Source organism: Pteronotus mesoamericanus, unplaced genomic scaffold (genome assembly GCF_021234165.1).
Source record: "Pteronotus mesoamericanus isolate MK-2021 breed Mesoamerican mustached bat unplaced genomic scaffold, CSHL_Meso_final scaffold_167, whole genome shotgun sequence".
Taxonomy (NCBI): domain Eukaryota; kingdom Metazoa; phylum Chordata; class Mammalia; order Chiroptera; family Mormoopidae; genus Pteronotus; species Pteronotus mesoamericanus.
Genome location: NW_026555308.1, coordinates 23,415,937 through 23,434,277, shown reverse-complemented (window position 1 = coordinate 23,434,277; position 18,341 = coordinate 23,415,937). Strand labels below are relative to the sequence as shown.

Sequence of the window (18,341 nt, the reverse complement as noted above, 5' to 3'; positions counted from 1 at the left end):
GCTGCAGAGCAGGGCTGTGAGCTCAAGGCTTCCTCTTTGCTTCAAACAAGCACCTTCCCAGGGCTAGGGAACCAGGGCAGGAGGGGAGGGGGCAGCCCCACCCCGGAGGTGCCCCAGGCGCTTGGCAGAACCGTCTGGAGCCGTTAGAAGCAGCTGCCAATGACTCATCTCCCACTGCCCCCACCCCACCACCTGAAACACACCCCGGGGTTGGGAACTAAGCACCCAGGCCCACCACAGCCCTTTCTCCAGACCTCCTACCCCTCCACACAAGACTCCACTTTCCTCAGAAATCTATTCCATCCCCCACTCCCAATCACCCCCAGAGCTACAACACTTCCCATTTTTTTTTATTTATACAAAAAAAGTGTTTTAAATATAATTTAAGAACCCCTCCAAGCACCGGTGTCTGTCTCTGGTTTCCACCACTACCTTGGCCCCCCACACCCCATGGACACAACTTGGGGGTACTTGGTGGGGGAGGGCAAAACAGCGGCACGACCAAGGCACTGTTCTGAAAATGGACACAATGACGGGTCCCTGTTCCGACTTGGGAAGAGGAGGTGATAATGAAACAGGTCCCCTCCAACACAAAAAGTTATGACAAGGACAGTAAAGAAACAAAAACAGAAAACAAAAACAAACCAGAAACATAAACAAGAGAAAGACCAAAACCAAAACTTAAAACTCAAAAACCTTCAATATGAAGGCAGCAGATGGGGGAAGGGCATTTACAAGGGCAAAGTGAGTTCGGTGGAGACAGCAGCAAGGTTGGGCCATCCAGTCCAATGATTTCGACACTGGGCCATGACACCCCTTCCCGCCTCCCACCACGGTGCTCCACTCCCGAGCTTACAGGCTTGTCACCCTCTTCTCTTTGGTCTGCGGCCCTTCAAGGTGAGGAGGGGCACCCCGGGGGCCCTACCTGGGGATCAAAGGGAGGCTGTAGGGATCGCGCCCATCCACCCTGGAAAATCCTGAGGGAAGGGTTTCCACACCCTTGGTGGGGCTCCCCACCTGAGAGGCATGTTCCTTTCATATCCACTCCCATATGGCAGAACCCCCAAATCCTGTCTCTCCACATTGCCAGCTCCCTGCCCCCAGAGGTTCAAAGTGCAATCCAAAGGGGCGTAGGGATGGGGGCCTCTTGGGTCCCCACCCAACTCTGCCCCGAAAAGAAGGGGAGCCGTGTCCCCAGCATGGGAATTCCTGCTGCTCTACAGCTGTGGGGCCAGGCGAGGAGGCGCAGGTCAGTACTGAGGGGCTGGTCCTCCTGACCCGCCTGGGGCTCCAGGTTTGGCCTGGGACTTCATGTGCTGGACACTGGCCAGGATTTTCTTCTGGTGTCCCGCCAGAGTGACTCCTATTCGGAGCAGGTCCCTGAGAAAGAATACAGAGCTAGGTGAGGCCAGAAGGCTGCTGGGGCGGCTCTCCTAGCTTAGCTCCAGAAACCTGGTCACCGCCTCGGGATTGTCAGCCAATCAGATAGACCAGTGGGGGAGGGGACACACGTCAACAGTTGCCCGGCAGTTTCCGGAGTATTTCGGAGCCAGGCCACAGCCCTTCTGCGCAGCCGCAGTAAGGGATGGGAGGGTGTCGAAACGCGGGGTGGGGGCTGGGACATGGATGGATGGATGGATGCTCCACCAGGATTAAGGCAGAGAATCAGAGAAGGGGAGAAACGAGGAGAGAAAGGCCCACCAAATGAGGTTGGGGGAAGGGGATGCACAGATTGCTTTAGCGGGGAAAGGAGAGGTCAGAAAGAAAAGGCCAGAGAGAGAGAGGAAGGGCTGGGCGGAGAGGAAGGGGAGGGAGGGGGTAAAACAAACTGCCTCCCTGCTCCATTCTGAGGCCTGGAGACTGAGATAAGGGAAAAACGAGGAGATGGGAAACGGAGAGCAAGAACCTAGGGCAAGGAGAGGCTGGAACACGTTTGGGAGGAGACTGCCCAAGCTCAGTGGGGCAGACTGGCCCGCGCCTGCCCTGCCAGGGAGAGGGTCTCCAGGACCCTCTGGTTCCAGATTTCTGTTCCTTCTCTTTCTGTTGTTATTCAAATTTGGGGCCATAAAAGTCCTTGGGAGAGAAATGGGAAGGCAGAAAGGAGACGTATTAGAGAGAGGCCAGCTAGGGAAAAAACAGTATTTGGGAAGCGTTGGAATCATAAAACCATTTAACATTAAAGCTGGAAAGGTTCTCCAAAACCTAGCCGAATCTTCTCCTTTTATGGGTGGGAAAACATCCAAAGTTGACACGTTGTTAATGTGAGCGCAGAGTCTGGAATGTAGATAGATGCACAAAGATAGATACAGATTGCGAAGCAGGGAGCAAGATGGTCCCGGGCTGAAACGGTGCAAGGGCGTGAGGCAGGCACAGTTGGCCTGGAAGATTCACTGGGCTCTCAGCACCAGCAGCTGTTATTGCTTTGAGGGGGCCCTAGAAAAGTTGGCACCAGGAGTTGACCCCAAAGGTCCCTGCAGACCAGTGGGCTGGATTCTGGTCCCCAGGTGCAACTCTGACTGCTTGGCTCTAACCCCCACCTCCAGTTCCTGCCATGACTTACTCAGCAGAGATCTGGCTGACCAGCTCGAAGGAGCCAAACCCAGCGGCTGCAAAACTTTCTTCGTATCTCCCCATCTTGATGGCTCGAAGCCACTCACCCACAGAGCCAAAAGCTGAGTAGTGAGGCTGCCGCTGATCCAGGAGTGGGTGTGAGGCCCTGGGAGACAAGGATGGGGAGGATGTGCTGAATACCAGGGCTGCGTCAGGATGGCGACGTTGAGTCCAGCCTTGGAGAGGCAGACAGGCACAATCCCACATACCCCCAAAATGACGGATATTTTTTGGGAGGCTCTGGAGGGGTTGAGGTGGCAGAGTGCAGCAAGGAGGGCCCATTCTCAGGAGTCCTCACCCGCCATTCTCCCTGGCCACGATTTTGAGGCTAGCAGGGTTCCGGATCATCTTGTCGAGGGCACTGACCACCTGGGGGAAGCGGGGCCGTGCATTCCGATCCTTTTGCCAACAGTCCAGCATGAGCTGGTGCAGGGAAGTGGGGCAGTCTGGGGGAGGGGGTAGCCGGTAGTCCTGTTCAATGGCATTGATCACCTGGAATGACAGAAGCACTGGGTGAGGATATCTGGGAAGAATGAGGATGCCAAAGGATCTCAAGGAAATGGTGGCTTAGCAGATGCTGGCTGGGTGCAACAGCCTCCCAGGATGGCAAATCTGGGGGTCCTTGTTTCTGGCTGGGGCGAGGCTGGCAGAGGCTTAACGGCCCGGCAGCTGTTGGGCTATGATCCAGATGTGTAACCTCCCAACTGTGCCCTCCATCCTTGTGTCCTTCTGTGACCAGACATGCTGCATCAAACTCTTGGGTACAAAGATCAACTCTTCTTTGTGTCACCCTCATCATCTCAAGGACCCAGCAGTGATGAACTCTCTGGGAACCCCACCCATATCCCAGTAAATATGGTCGGACCAAGGGACACTTACATCCTGATTGCTCATATCCCAGTACGGCCGTTCCCCAAAAGACATGACCTCCCACATCACAATCCCATAGCTCCAGGCATCACTGGCAGATGTGAACTTCCGGAAGGCAATGGCTTCAGGGGCTGTCCATCGGATGGGAATCTTTCCGCCCTAAAGATGAGGAAAGCAAAGATGAGCTGAGGGTCGCACAAGATCCAGGCACTCGGCTCCTGGCCTTTGCTTTTCCACCCAGCTCAGGCCTCCTTTCTCTCTGGGACCTAGCACGGAGCTCCTCAATTCCATTCTTTTCCTAGACACCCAGAAATGAGGTTTGCTAAGCTGACCACTCCAGCGTGGTCTGCTCCTCCCTCTTACCCCTGGATCAGAGCTGACAAGCCCCTCGCCACCCTCTCAGCCTTCCCTGTCGACCTGGGCCTGAGAACCTAGCTCCTATGTCAGTCCCTCAGCCTTACCAGAGAGCTCGTGTAGGTGGGGTCAGAAGAGTTCTCCTCCAGGAATCGAGAAAGGCCGAAGTCGGAAACCTTGCAGACAAGGTTGCTGTTGACTAGGATGTTGCGGGCAGCCAGGTCACGGTGAACGTAGCTCATCTCAGCAAGGTACCGCATGCCCGAGGCAATGCCCCGTAACATGCCCACCAGCTGGATGACAGTGAATTGCCCGTCGTTCAGCTGGAGATTGGACAAAGGAGAGGGGCATGGTTAGGACATCTCACCCTCTATTTCATCTTCCTTTCACATTCTAAACTGTATTTGACACTTCAAGTGCATCTCACATCCAGGCCCGCAGACTTTCCAGGTAGGCTCTCCTTTCTCTTATCCCGAGTTCTCTGAGCTCCTACTACACTATCATAACACAATGCTTATAATTGTCCCAGTTTCATATATATTCACTCACTCTCTCTTAATTAGATTGCAAGAAGACATTTTAAATTTTTCTTCCTTTTAACATAGTACAGTGCTTAATACCCAGGACATACTAAACAAATGCTTTTGATTTAATATGTTCTTTTTATTTAACAAAGCCAGAGTTCTGACAAGTGTGCTCTGAACATTCTTTTATATAGGTAGAGACAAATTTAGGCTGGTTCAGCCAAAACCTAGCTCAGTCCTCTTGGACCAACTGTGTGCAGTATGCAAGAGAACAGCGAGGAAATCAGGGTACCATCAGCAACCACAGTGCTAAAACCAAGGTCTAAACCCCAACATTGACCTTTATAGTTTGCTCTCACCAGGTAAACCAACAAGTCAGGAATGGTTAACTAATCCCATCTTTTGGGTTCAGCTAAATTTCAGGGGAGCCTCAGTAGTCCCACAGGGCCAAGGACACACAGTGCACAACCAAATTCCGAATCAATCTTCCAAGCCTGACCCAGTTCAGGGCCTGAATCTGTCTGTGGAAACCCCACTTGCCAGATGCTCAGAGTACAGACCTAGGAGCCTCCATCTTTCATTCCTTTCTCTCCCCTCACCTGCCACTTACAATCCATCAGCGAGTTCTGCCGGCCCTGCTTCCAAAACAAACCCCAAATCCAACCTCTTCTGTCCACCCCATTGCAACCCTCACAGCCTGAATGCGAGTCACCTCATTGGTTCCTGGCTTCCTTCCACTCCTGCTCACTAGCACCCACCGAAGGGGTCTCCTACTGAAACCCCTCCAAAGGCTTCTCCTTGAACTTCTAATCAAATCCAAATTCCTGACGAAGGCCACGAGGCCCATGTGGCACGGCCACCACCCACATCAGGATCCACCATGGTTCCTCTGCTCCCCAGGTTCAGTCTCACCTGCGTCTCTCCTTCTTGTCAAGTTCCTGCCCCCAACCCACCTTCTCAAGGCTGGCTCTTCCCTGCCTACTCAAATGTCTTCTCTTCTGAAATAGACCCCCCTTCCCCTTCCTGCAACAGGATCTCTGTCAGGTACCAATGGAACAGACTCCTGTGTCCACTACGGAGGACCAAGTCATCATCGCACCACTCCAAGTCCACCTCAGCATCTCTCATGGCGGGACCCAGGGGGCCCGTGTCTCCTGATGGGGCTCCCTGTGAAGTTCACAGCACCCCCAACATAGGCTAGCCACCAACATTTAATGTTGAATATATTAAAATATTAGACACAGTTTCTCTTGTAAGAAATACAAAGACACAAGCTCAATGACCCCACAGGAAAGAATCTAATAAATCCACAAAGTGAGGCATACAAGGGAACGGTGGCCCAGCTCTTCAGCACATCAGGGTCAGGACAAGGGACTGTGCTGGCTCTAGCAGAGGCTCAAAGATAATCACCAGGTATAGTGCTTGATCCTGAACTGGATGGTGGTTTGGATAGACCAGCAGTAAGGGACATTTTGGGAACAACTGGGGAAAAGTAGATACTGACTGGATATTAGAGGATACCAAGGAATTGTAATTTCTTCCAGTGCGGTTATGTTGCTATGTAGGAAAATATTTCAATTGAAAAAAAAAAAAAAAGCAAAGTGCCCTGGCTGGATGGCTCAGTTGATTGGAGCACTGTCCCGTACACCAAAAAGTTGCAGGTTCAATCCCTGGTCAGGGCACATACCTAGGTTGCAGTTTCGATCCCTGGTTTGGGTGCATATGGGTAGCAACTGATCGATATTTCTCTTTCACGTCAATGTTTCCCTGTCTCTCCCTCTACTCTGTCTTTTCTCTGTCTAAAATCAACATACGTACCCTCGGGTGAGGATTAAAATAAAAATGCAATGTAAAATTAACAAAATAATAAAATTCAGTAAACCTGTTATCAAAGTGACAAGCTCTTCCCCCTTATCTCCAGCCACTTTTCCATGATCTTGTTTAATTGTTTCCACATCTGAAACTATTTGTTTACTTTTTTAAAAAAATATTTTATTAATTTATTATTAGAGAGAGGGGAAGGAGGGAGAAAAAGAGAGGGCGAGAAACATCAATGTGTGGTTGCCTCTCACATGCACCCAACCGGGGACCCAGCCCGTAACCCAGGCATGTGTCCTGACTGAGAATCGAACCCTTTGGTTTGTAGGCTGGCACTCAATCCACTGAGCCACACCAGCCAGGGTTATTTGTTTAATTTTTATAAAAGCTTGTTTGTTTACTTCATTTTCAGTCTTCCCCATTACACTGTCAGCTCCCTAAGAGCAGAGATATTCATGGCTTTATTCCAGGGTGTAGGACAGTAGCTGGTGTACAAGGAGGTACTCAGGAAATATTTGTTAAAAGAACAAATGATGACCCCTTACATCCCAGGGTCAGCTGCCTCACAGAGAGGCCCGTTCTACCCATGCCCTAAGAAAAGGCCAGTCCCAGGGACTCAACCTTTCCTGAAGGAAGAATGAAGGGTAATGGGGGAGTGATGGGGAACCCACCGTCTGTCCTGGGTTCTGAGTCCCTTGGTTGCATTGGGGGACCATGGGCGGGCTCAGGAAGCTGGGGCAGGGGAACTCACCCGCAGGAAGGAGTCCAGGGCACCGTTCTCCATGAACTCAGTGAGGATCATGACAGGCACACTATTAGTGACCACGCCCTCCAGACGGATAATGTTGGGGTGCTCAAACTGGCCCATGATGGAGGCCTCGCTCAGGAACTCCCGCCGCTGCCGTTCTGTGTAACCACCCTTCAGGGTTTTGATGGCCACGCAGCTCTCCTTCTTCCCTGGGGCCTTAAGTCGCCCCCGGCACACCTCCCCAAACTCGCCTTCGGGAAGGATGCCAAGGGTCAGCTCTCCTCCTGGCCTTCCCTCCCCACCCCATTCCTCTCCCAGGCCTCCAGGCATCTTTCCTCTCACCTGCACCAATCACCTCTTCAATCTTGACATAGGAGACATCGATCTCTTTAGCAAATTCCCTCACAGCTTCATTAGGGTCTTCATAAGTGAAGGGGTCAATGTAGACCTTAGTACCTGAGGAATCACGCAGGATCCATTAGCCAAGTAACTCCCCCTGCGCTCAGACGCCCTAATTCTTGGCTCACAGCCTTGCCCCAGCACTGTTTCCTTCGGGACAGGCCTACCTACCGTGCCCAATAAGATACTGTCCGTGTTTGTCTGAGTATTCAGCTTCTCTCCCACCGCTCTGCTTCCTATAACCATGGGAGTGAAAAGGTAAACTGAGTCACATACTTATGTTCCCAGAGGCACAGGGTGGGAAGAGGAGCAGAGGTTGAGAAAGATCCCAAGTGGAAATGGGCTCTTGGGGCACTGGGGGAGCCTTGTCCTGGAGCAAGAGGGCAGATGGCCATCTACGTAGGTTTCGCAGGGGCCCCCAGGTGCTCAGAGCCCTCACCTGAGGCACAGAACAGCGATGACAATGACCACGAGGACCAGCACCACGCCCACAACTGCAGTGCCTGCAATCAGGGCCAGCTGCTCCCTCCAGCTCTCATTCTCTGGGGGAGGAAAAAAACATGATCAGGAGAACCCGATGGTCCCTGAGGGCCCTACACAAGTCTCATGAATGAGCGTGGTTCTCCAGAGAACGCCGCGCAGGGAGGAGAGGACGGAGGAGGGGCAGGGCTGGGGAGGCACAGTGATTTTCAAACTGCTTTCCATGGGCCGTGGGCCCCTCCAGAATCTCTCAGGGCAAGGTTCCCAGCCTTATTACGGTCAGAGCTGGTTCGATCTGGTTCTGTTATAAATACTGGTGACCAACAAAAAGTCCCATTTGAATGAAAGTTTCCAAAGGCTAAATAAAAATAAAAAGGTGTATAGCCCCAAAATGGAAACAACCCGTATGTCCATCAATGGATGAATGAATAAATAAAACATGCCACAGCTACACAATGAAATATTTTTCAGCCACAAAGGAAATAAAGCACTGACACATGCCACAACATGGATGAAAACATTATGGTAAGTGAAGGAAGCCAGTAACAAAAGATCATGTACTGTATGCTTCCATTTGTATGAAATGTCCAGAATAGGAAAATTCATAGAGACAAAAAGTAGACTTAGTATTTGCCAGGGGCCAGAGGGTGATGGAAGGTGTATAGGGTCTCTTTTTGGGGTGCTGAAATGTTCTAAAGTGAATTGTGATGGTTGTACAACTCTGTGGATATACTAAAAGCCAGTGAATTAAACATTTTAAATGATAGAATTGTGAGGTATACGAATCCTATCTCAATAAAACTGTTTAAAAAAATTAAAAGGTTTAGCTGGGCCAGCATATACGACAGGTGTCATCTCATCTATCCCCTGGAGCCCTGTGACAGAGGCCTCACATTTCCACTTATTTATATGAGAGAGCTGGGCTCTGAGGTCAAGTTTTTTCCAATGGTCACACAGCTGGGAAGGTTGCTGAGCAGGTCTTCACATTCAATTGTTGGTTTGGGTTTCTACATCCTATGCTCTCCCCACCAGGCCCAAAATGCCTCTCGGTTGAGGGAAAAAGGAGCAAAGGGGCGTGACTTTGGGGGTCCCTCAGGAATAGCACCGCCACCCATGCCTAGTCCCAGGCTCACCATCCAGCGGGGTCTGGCTATGGTGCTCCTGGCCAAAGGGTCCATAGCCGGCCTCAGAGCGCGCCCGCACCTGGACCAGGTAGCTGGCTCCCCGCTTCAGCCCCCGCAGCTCTGCGCGGTTTTCTGATGTCTTCAGGAACCGAACACTGCTGGGGCCCTCTGCACCCTGTCCAGGACGGGGAGGGGTTGGCTGTGAGTAGAGGCCCACAGTTTCCACAGCTCTTCCAGCCTCCCTCTGCCCAGTACCCCCATCACTAGCATCCTGGTCCTGTTACACAGCAGACAAGGCCTTTGTGCTCACTTATGTGCTCTGTGCTGAGAATTTTGCATTCGTTGTCTCATTTAATCGCTGCAGCAATTCTGTGGGGTTGGTACCGTTACCACAACTATTTTAGAGATGAGGATCCAGAGTCAGAGAGGCCAAGGGGCTGGCCCAAGTTCTCATGGATACTCAGTGGCAGAGCTGCAATTCATGGGTCTGCATTCAGGTGTCCCACCCCTGGAACTCGTCTCACTGCCCGCCCCCAGCCCCAGGGGCGGTGCCTGGTCTCACCTTCTCATGGTACTTGACCTCATAGTCCAGCACTGCTCCGCTGGGTGCCCGGGGAACAGCCCATGTCAAGCTCAAGCTGCTAGGTGAGGACCGAGTCACCCGGATGTCAGACACTGGCGGTGGCACTGTGAGAAAAGCAGGACATGCTGGAGTACTTCTGCATGGTGGGTCTGTTTCCTACCTTTCCGAACCCTTCTGCTAGCTACAATCGTCTTGGTCCTCCAGATATTTCAAGAATTCCTTCTGGCTCCCATCCTCAACTCTCCAGCCTGCCTTTGCGTCTTTTTCACTCTCTGCCTCTTGACCCTCCGTACTTCCTGGGGACACCACTCCACAGTCTCTGCCTTTTTTTCCCTTCATGCCTCGCTGGCCTCTCCCACCAACACCTCTCCCAGCCACCTGACCACAGGCTGCCCCAGCCCCCAGTCTCACCCTCACGGTCAGTGGTGACATTCACAGCCTCAAACGGGATGGGCCCGGTGGCTAAGGAAGATACCCCGTTCAAGGCAGTGACCTCGAAGGTATAGGTGAAGTCAGGACGCAGCCCACGAATTGCAACCCAGGGCTCTACCAGGTCCCGGGGACCAGGATCGAAGGTCAGGTCTCCTCCACAGGGTGTGCAGGAGCCCCCAGGACGGCACTCCCGGCAGCGGAGTGCATAGGTGAGATCCTCTCGGCCACCTGACTCAAGGGGGGCACTCCATTCCAGGCGCAGGGAGGAGACGTTTAGGCGGGAAACCACGCTTCTTGGAGCTGATGGAGGGGCTGCAGGAAGCCAAGGAATCAGACAGAGGCTGAGCAGATGTGAGGGGTGGGCAGTGGGACAGACAGGCAGCCCCACTGGCTTGGCTGGGCACCACCAGGCCAGAGTCAAGAGGAGGAAGGCCTGGGAAGACGGGGACGGGGACAGAGGTCCACCCCAGGGGTCACTGGTCACTTACTGGTACAGGGCGCACCCAGGGGGTCTGTGCGAGCCCGAAAGTACCCTATGCGGCACTGGCAGACGGGTGAGCCGATGGTGTTGGAATGGCTGTTGGCTGGGCATGGCTGGCAGGACCCCTCCCCAGACAGAGGCTTGAAGGTGCCATGGGCACAGGCTGAGAGAGAGAAAGCATTCACCAAAACATGCATCAAAAACATGCAGCTGCTCTTCAGGCTCCATGAAGTGCAAAGAGGGGAAAGGAGGGCAAGAGGAGCTCAGAAACCTCACCTGTAAGAGGAGGAGACCTCCTCCAGATCACAAAGTAACCCTAACACCCACACCTCCTACACTCCTTGGCGGCCTGGTGAAACCCAAAGACCGCTGCTCAGAAAAATGATTTTAAATGCATACCACAAAACACACTGGATTAAAAAGTAATGCAAGTAAACTGAATACAATTATCAAAATATGAAGAAAAGTTTGTGACATAGAAGTGTGTATGTTTCTTTATTAACAAGGTATAGCAGCTGATCAAATAGCCACTGTAATACCGAAGTGATGAGGTGCAAACATAGAATTTGACATTCTCACATCATCTGTCATAATGGGCTATGAAAATATCCAGGAACGTAATAAACAAGAAAAGAGACCATGACACCTCTGTTCTCTGAGCCCAACAAGGTGGCTCCCACCTGAGGACAGCCCTGCATCCCTGGACAGCCTCCCATGTCCAGAAATGAGTGGACACATCAGGGAGATCAGGGAGAGTGTAGAAGTGGGGAAAGGCTCTGAACTGTATTGGGTGTGGGGGGGTGGGGAATGAAAACAGGCCCTTCAGGAACTGAGTGCCTAGGAGAACAAAGAATGTTCAAAATGGAAACTTTAAAAGTGAGTCCAAAAACAGGGTACAGGACCCTGTCCTCAAGGACTGGCAATGCTTTCTTGGGGACATGCCCCCTCTCACCTCGGCACCTGGTATTCCCCTCGGCGGCCTCGAACCCTGGAGCACAGCTACAGCCTGTGACTGGCTGCTCGGCCCACTGGCCATCCTCCCGGCAGTAGAGGCTGGGATTGGGGCCGAGGACAGGGACAGCATCCGCCACACAACTCCCTGCCACTGGCACCACAAGCTCACGAGGCACAGTCTCCGGGAAGCGGGTGAGGTTCACAGTCAGCTGGGCACACTTCTTGTAGAAGAGGTGCAGGGACAGCAGGGCCATGCAGGCGCCCTGGTCCTGGAAAGCCAGGTAGAAGCCGGCCTTGGTGAGTGGGCCCAGGCGCAGCGTCTTGACGTTCACCTTACCGGTTGCCTCAGCCCCAGGGCGCTTCCGGGTCAAGTGCTCAGCGGCCACTGTGTCTACCTTTGGGGTCAGAGAAGAGACTCAACTGCTGCTGTCCTCCACTCCCCAAGGACCCAGTGGACTATCTTCTTTCTTGCTTACCCTCTCCCTGACCTCTTTGTTTTCTGTTCGAGAAACTTCTCTCCACCTTTCTCAACCCGCACTTTTCTGCAGGCCCCAACATTGTTCATGAATACTTGCTGAGCTCCGACAGTGTGTCTGGCCTCTGTCCTATACCACCCCCTTTCTGTTCATTCACTCATCCTACAAAAGTTTATCAACACCTACTCTATACCAGGCCCTGAACTCAGTGCACCGGAAAGAAAAATGAAGGAAACACACATAAGCTACAAAGTAGGATGAGTGTGGTGACAGGTGGGACCCCCGAGCAGAGTGCCTCAGCAAAGGCATCCCAGGGGAGACCTAGGAGCTGGACCGCAGAGGACATAATAGGTATGTAGAAGAGGCAGAGAGGAGGCACTCCAGGGTGAGGGGCAGGAGGATAAAGGGGGAAGTGTAGGGTGGCCTAAGTACAGTGGAGTCGAGTGACTGAGAGGACCTCCCCTGGCGCCAGGCCGGCAGCCCAACTGCATGCTGCTCCACCGGCAGACCACCTTCTTCCTTCCCCAGACCTCAGGCTCCTGCTTCCAGTGCCCCAACCAAGGGCCTTAGAAGTTCACCCCCATTGCCCCTAGACCACGGGCCTGCTCAGCCCCACCCTGGCCTGAGGCTGTGCCCTGGGTACCTTGATGTAGGGGTTCTCCATCCAGGCCGGTGTGAGGGCTGTGGCTGTGTCGGCGTCGCTCTCAAAGTAGAAGACTGTAAAGGTCTCCTTGCAGGAGCGCCCAGCCCGGGGCAGGGACAGGCACTCGAGCATGGTGAAGCGAAGTGTGGCGTACACGTGGACAGCACCTCGCCGGGGAACCCAGCCTGTGCGCAGCCAGTGGGCCAGGCCTGGGGCTCGCTGCACATCACACACCTCATAGGTCCGAACACTGTGCTGCTCCTCATCCAGGCCGCTCAGCTCCTCCCACTGTGGGCAGAAGTGGGTCAGCGGGGGGGCTGCTGAGCGACTTAAAAGTCAGTGGGAGGGTGTTTGTCATCAAGCAGAAGAGGCTAAGGTAGCTAAGGAAGGGGACCTTTGAGAGCAAGAGCTCAGAGGATAACGGTTCCTGCTGCTGTGATCTAGGCAGTGGTATGGGAAGCAGGTCAGCGCTGGTATTCCTTGTCCCTCAGTTTCCCTTCTGAACCCCAGCTCCTGGGCCAAGCTCTTACCTGTCCCTCCACCTGAGGAAAGGTCACCCACTTCAGATCGGCAGTTTCCAATTTTGTGTTCAGTAGGGTCTCTAAGACAGATAGACAGAGTCAGTCAGTGCTTAGGGGAGACACTGGGAAGACCAGATGCCTGGGAACAGAAAAGGCCGGGGGCGGGGCGGTCTTCTTAGCTTCAAGCTGGAGAGTCAGTCAGACTGAGACAAGAGATAAGGAGGGAAGTGAGCACTGCCCTCCCATTTCTCAACTCTTTTTCTGAATACCAACCCCACCCCTAACAGCTGGCAGGCTCGTTGCCCCTCAGGACTCCCAGATCTAGTCCTTCCTCAACTGCTATGTCCTGGAGGATGGGGGAAGGTGCAAACACTGGAAGGGGAGAAAGGGCAAACAGCTCAGAAAGGATTAAACTGGACCCCTGACCTGGCCCTGACTCTGTGGTGGGCAAAGGGCTACTGGCATGGGTACACCCCTCTTTACAGGGCCTGCCAGGCCCTCCACAGTCCCTTCCCCAACCCCCAGGTCGCTGCCTCCCTGCCCCCAACTCTACTCTTCTTGCATATCCCCACCCCTTTTGGGACGCAACACTCTAGTTCTTCAGATCCTGGAAGGTACTGCTTAATTCCTGAGGCCCAGCCAGGACCCCCACACCCCCTCTCTCCCCCCAACTCTCTGCTGTGGCTGCTGTCAGAATGGGAAGTGCTGGAGGCCTGGATGCTTGGGTTCCCGCCCCAGCCCCTGCCTACAGAGGCCTCACATCTGGATTTGGTTATGGGAAGGAAAAAGGGAGGAGACTTTAGGGGTGTGTGTATGGGGGGGGCCGCGGAGAACACACCTGGCTCGGCTCAGCCTGGGGGAGGGGCACCAGGGAGGGGCGGGGCTCTGGCGGAAGGTGGGGATTAGGGGAAACAGCATAGGCCCCGGCAGAGCAGGGTGGAGGGAGGGTAGGGGAATCCCCTTGGAGGCCAGCAGCACACCTGGGACCAGGTCCCCACTTCCCAGTGGGGGCTGCTGGAGAGAAGGGAAGGCAGGTGGGTGGGGCAGCCTCCTCCCAGGGAGCAAGTGCTATCCACAGAGGGAAAGGAATCAGGTGGGACCGGGCCAGCCCCAGGTAAGGCCCTGGTCCCCACGGGTGGCAGGAGACAGCCCAGCACTCTGGGGACAGGATGCCCGGGTTCTGGGAAAGGGGTGGATTGAGCCTGCCGTCTCCACCCTCCATTGTTCCAGCCTGGATAGTGTTTTCCTGTCTCCAATTTACACACTGTCTCTGTTTCAGGGCTGCCCCCTGCGTTCTGAGAGGCTCACTTTCTCTTACTCTATCTCTGCCTTGCCTCCTCCTGGAGTTCTCTTTGACACGTCTGTTTTCTTGCCTCTCACCTCTCTCCCCAGCTCTCTGTCCACCTCCATTTTTCTTGCTCTCTCTTCCGTTTTTTTGTCTCCCACTTTTCAACTTCACTGGGGTGCCCAGCCTTGGATAAGTTAATTAACTCTTCTAAGCCTCAGGCTCTTCATCTGTAAAATGGGACAACAATCCCTCCTACCCCTGGGGCTGTGGGAACCATGAAAACATAAAGCTCCCAGCATGGATGTGGGGCTTAGAAAGCACTTCGCAATTTGAAGCGAGTTCCTTTTCCTTTTTTGCATCTCTTTTTCCCCTCTCACCCCACTTGGTCCTGGTGAGTTTTCTCTTTGCTCTGCTTTTCTTTCTCTCTCACAGCCTTTCCCCCTTCTTTCTCAGAGCCAGGATAGCCTTCCCTCTCCCCACACCCAGCCTTTGATCCCCAGCCCAGAGCAGCACTGCCCAGTCTGGGGGAGAGAGGTTTCTAACTGCCTTTGATTCCTCCTCCTCAGCAGCCCCCCAAAGCCCCCTCTCCAGAGACCCCTTTGATTTCAGGCAGTGAAGTGGGGGGGAGGAGGCAGCTCATTGAAAGGAGATTAGGGCTGTAGGAGGAGGGTTTATAGGGCTCTTGGTTCTCCCTCTAGGGGGTGAGGGGAGGGGAGAGACTCATGGATGAAGAAACATTTGGGGGGAATATAGAAAAATTAGAAACGTATCGAGAGACAAGGAGATAGGTGGTCATTAGGCTGAGTTAGGGCAACACAGGGGCTGCATAGGTCAGTCTCTGCTGGCTTACAGAGTTGGAGGAAAGCCAGCTTGTCTAGGACTTGGGCAGGGCTGGGGTCTAGAGAGCATTTAAAGGACTGGGGTGCAGCCTGGGGAAACCAGGAAGGGGGCTTTTCTGTGGCACGGGCAGTGGCTTTGGGAGATTTGTTTGGAGTGTGAGTGCAGAAAGTGGCCATTCCCACAGAGGCGGTGGAATTGTAGGATCAAGGTGTGAATGCTAAGGAAATGAGGGGTGGGGATAGTTTATGGCCTAGAACAAAATTCTGCCTTGTCTGTAGTTGTTCCTCCAAAAACCTTTCCTTCTTTTTGGCAGAGGTGGGAAGAGGGTCAGAAACTTTGAAGAGAGTTTTGAAGACTGGAGAAGGGAGAAAAGGAAAGGCCGCCAAAGGAGTCTGGAGTCAGGAGTGAGAGTTTGGGGAGCCGGGGCTGGGGCAAGTCCCGGGACGGAGCCCGACTCCATCTCTTTCCCAAACAAAAGAAAACTCTACTCCCCGCTGAGCCGCCTCTCCCCCGCCCCCCGCCCGGTCTAGTACTATTGGTCCAAAGTGTTCGGGGTTGAGGTGCCGGGTAGGGGTAGAGAGAGGTCGGGCCCCTCCACTCCGAGGCCCAACTTTGGGGGCCCCAGGAGTGGCGGGATGCCCCTAAGGAAACTCACCTTCTAAAGCGGCTGCGAGTGAAGCCCAGCAGAGCAGAGCCCGGAGCTCCATGGCGCCGCCTCACTCCGGTTGGATCCGATCTGAGTTTGGGGGGCTCTAGCCCCCCCAGGTCTGAGCCCCCTCTGAGTGGGTAGACGTGGATTCCCTGCGCGGGACTCTCGGTCGGAGCTTCACCGCGGGCCCATGCGGGCGCGCAGGGCACCGGGCGGCGGCGCCCAGGTGTGGCCCCGCGTCCCCACCGCGCGGGCGGGCGGGGGGCGACCTTATAGGGGACGCGCCGAGCAGGAGCAGAAAGAGACGTGGCTGGAGTCGGGGTCCCTCCGGGGCCTCGGGGTCCCGCCCCGGCTGGCTGAGGGTGGGCCTGCCCCGCGCTTTCACCCCCACTCCGTGGGAGTGGCGCTCCTCGCGCCGCGAGGCCGAGTGCGCTCCGTGCTGGCGGGGAAAGTGGGAGCAGGAGTAAGGACTAAGCGGGAGAGAGGGAGACCTGCGGGTCGGGGCCGGGGCTCTGCTGGGCCAGGCTGGGACTGGGCCTGGAGGCGCGGGGCGGAGGAGGGAGGGGCGCGCGGGAGGCTGGGGGAGCCGCCCCCAGCCCTGACTAGGCCGGGGGGGGGGGCGGGGAGCGCTGATTGGATCGCACGGTGCTGAATAATTCATGAGGGAAGCGGAGTGGGGCGCCCAGCGGAGTAGGTCGGGAAGTTCGGAGAAAGTTTGGAGAAGGGGGAGGGGCGGTGGGCGAGGAGCCCAGGGACCGCCCAGATGTGCACAGACACTGTGTGCCCTGGCCCGAATCTATCATGTCCGGGCCCGGATCCAGGGGACCCCGCGGACACCAGGGAGCAGGGAACAACACCCAGCAGCGCCGACGGCCCCACAAAAGTGCGCATTATCTTCCTGCTGACTTCAGATGCTTCTGGATTAGCCCACTACCCCTTCTTTGGCGCAGGGAAGCTTGTTTGAGGGAAGCTTTTGAGGATGGAGGGTGGCCCTGGGGACCCCGAGGCAGCGATTTCAGCTTAGATAACCCCGGAGAGAACGTTCACACAATCCTTCAACGAACATTAAGTATTGCGGATTTACTGTGCGCTCAACCTACGCTGAAAAAATGAGGAGTGGAAGTGAGACAACTGGGTTGAGATGGGGAGGACTATAGAAAAGTCTAGGAAGCAAACGTAAATTAAAGGTAGGTGGGACTGAGAGTGAGGAGTCGGGGTGGATTCCCAGATCACCGTCCTCATTCTCACTGTCGCGTTTGGGAGGGCTCCGCGCCACCCGCAGCCCTGACCCTTGGGGCTGGAGCCCGGACTGCCGCTGTCTTTCCTGAGGCTGTTTCCTGTCTGGCTCCTGGGGGCCCTCGGGATGGCTGGGAGGGCCTTTCCTCTCATTGCCACCACCCTGCCCCCCACCATCCCATCAGTTAGAGGGGAGGATCCAGGAAAGCAGTGAACCTCCCACCAGCCCCCTTCTACATCAGAGCACCTAGTGTGAGTCACGGGGTGGATGGAGGGTGCTGCAGGAGTCCTCCAGTGGAAGAACTGGAAAGAAAGGGCTTAGATTCAGAAACTGATTAAGGGGGACAGAGTCTGGAGGAGCTGAGGAGCCAAGAAAGAGAGAAGGAGGAGTCACCAATGTCTGGGGAGGGGGAGGTGGGCTGCCAAGCCTCGCTAAGCCCCCAGAGAGGACAGCCAGGCCTGTAGTGACCTCTTGTCCCAGCCCACTTATCTTCCTGCCACAAGTGGTGCTCCCCACACCCCTGCCCTTCCTTGTTGCCCTGCTTGGGTCCTGCTCCGGGGTGGGGGGTCACAGGGGCAGGAAACAGCCGGCTTGACTGGAGCCAGGCAGACCAGGCCAGCAGACCAGGTCGAGGCTGGGAATACCATCCTCCTCTCTCCCTGATCTAAGTCCAGTCTCCTGTTATTCAGCTTCTCCTCCAGATTATATTCCCTCCTGCCTTCACCTTTCCCTACTTTCACTCTGCACTCAGATTCTCCCCCTCTAAAAGTTGTCTCCTCCTGGGCGCTTCGAATTTTCTCATTTGGTGGTGGTGGGGAGTTCATCATTACAGATAAATTATGGTTCATCATTCCTGACCTAAATGGTAGAGACCAAGATGCACAGAGAAATGAGGCAGGTCGGAGTGAGGGGCTGATGACACAGAGGGATGAAATAGTGTAATAGCTCACTGCAAACTTGAACCATGTATTTCTGACCCCTGAAGACCGGGCCCCCCTCTGCTAGAGGGAAGAGAACAGTTTAGGTAAGAAAATACAAAGTCGATCCTATATCATTGGGTCCTCTGCTCCCACCCCGAGCATATAATCCAGTTCTTATACGTAGTATATACCAATAAAACAATGAATAAAATGAAACTTTTATTAAGCATCTGCTATGTGCTGGATGATCACTGCTAATTTGTGAGATTTGTAAAACATGGCTCCTGGCCTCAAAGATCTCATAACCTGGCAGAAATTCCATTACTTCCCCTTTCCATTGAGATGATAGCTGAGATCTTTCACTCCAAGGCCCAGGAATCACTCTCCATC

The 18,341-nt window shown here is 54.3% G+C and overlaps 1 protein-coding gene across 1 annotated transcript; it reads right to left on the bottom strand.

Annotated features, from left to right (window-relative positions):
* Positions 1-733: 733 nt before the first annotated feature.
* EPHB4 (EPH receptor B4) lies at positions 734-16,304 on the bottom strand. The gene is made up of 17 exons (XM_054589788.1): positions 15,801-16,304; positions 13,027-13,097; positions 12,497-12,784; positions 11,376-11,772; positions 10,431-10,586; positions 9,922-10,254; positions 9,490-9,614; positions 8,937-9,102; positions 7,763-7,865; positions 7,495-7,559; positions 7,267-7,380; positions 6,928-7,175; positions 3,942-4,157; positions 3,490-3,639; positions 2,909-3,102; positions 2,561-2,716; positions 734-1,380 (listed from the first exon to the last, which is right to left on the bottom strand). Exons 1-17 carry the CDS (start codon positions 15,850-15,852, stop codon positions 1,251-1,253), a joined length of 2,964 nt encoding a protein of 987 aa, XP_054445763.1. The 5' UTR covers positions 15,853-16,304; the 3' UTR covers positions 734-1,250.
* Positions 16,305-18,341: the final 2,037 nt, after the last annotated feature.

Bases quoted from the DNA above. Each gene is read 5' to 3' on its own strand.
- EPHB4 (XM_054589788.1), bottom strand. From the start codon at position 15,852: ATGGAGCTCCGGGCTCTGCTCTGCTGGGCTTCACTCGCAGCCGCTTTA. The intron at 3,103-3,489 runs GTAAGTGTCCCT...CTGTCATTCCAG, and splicing joins GGGATATGAGCAATCAGGAT to GTGATCAATGCCATTGAACA. The intron at 1,381-2,560 runs GTAAGTCATGGC...ATTCTTTCTCAG, and splicing joins GTCAGCCAGATCTCTGCTGA to GGACCTGCTCCGAATAGGAG.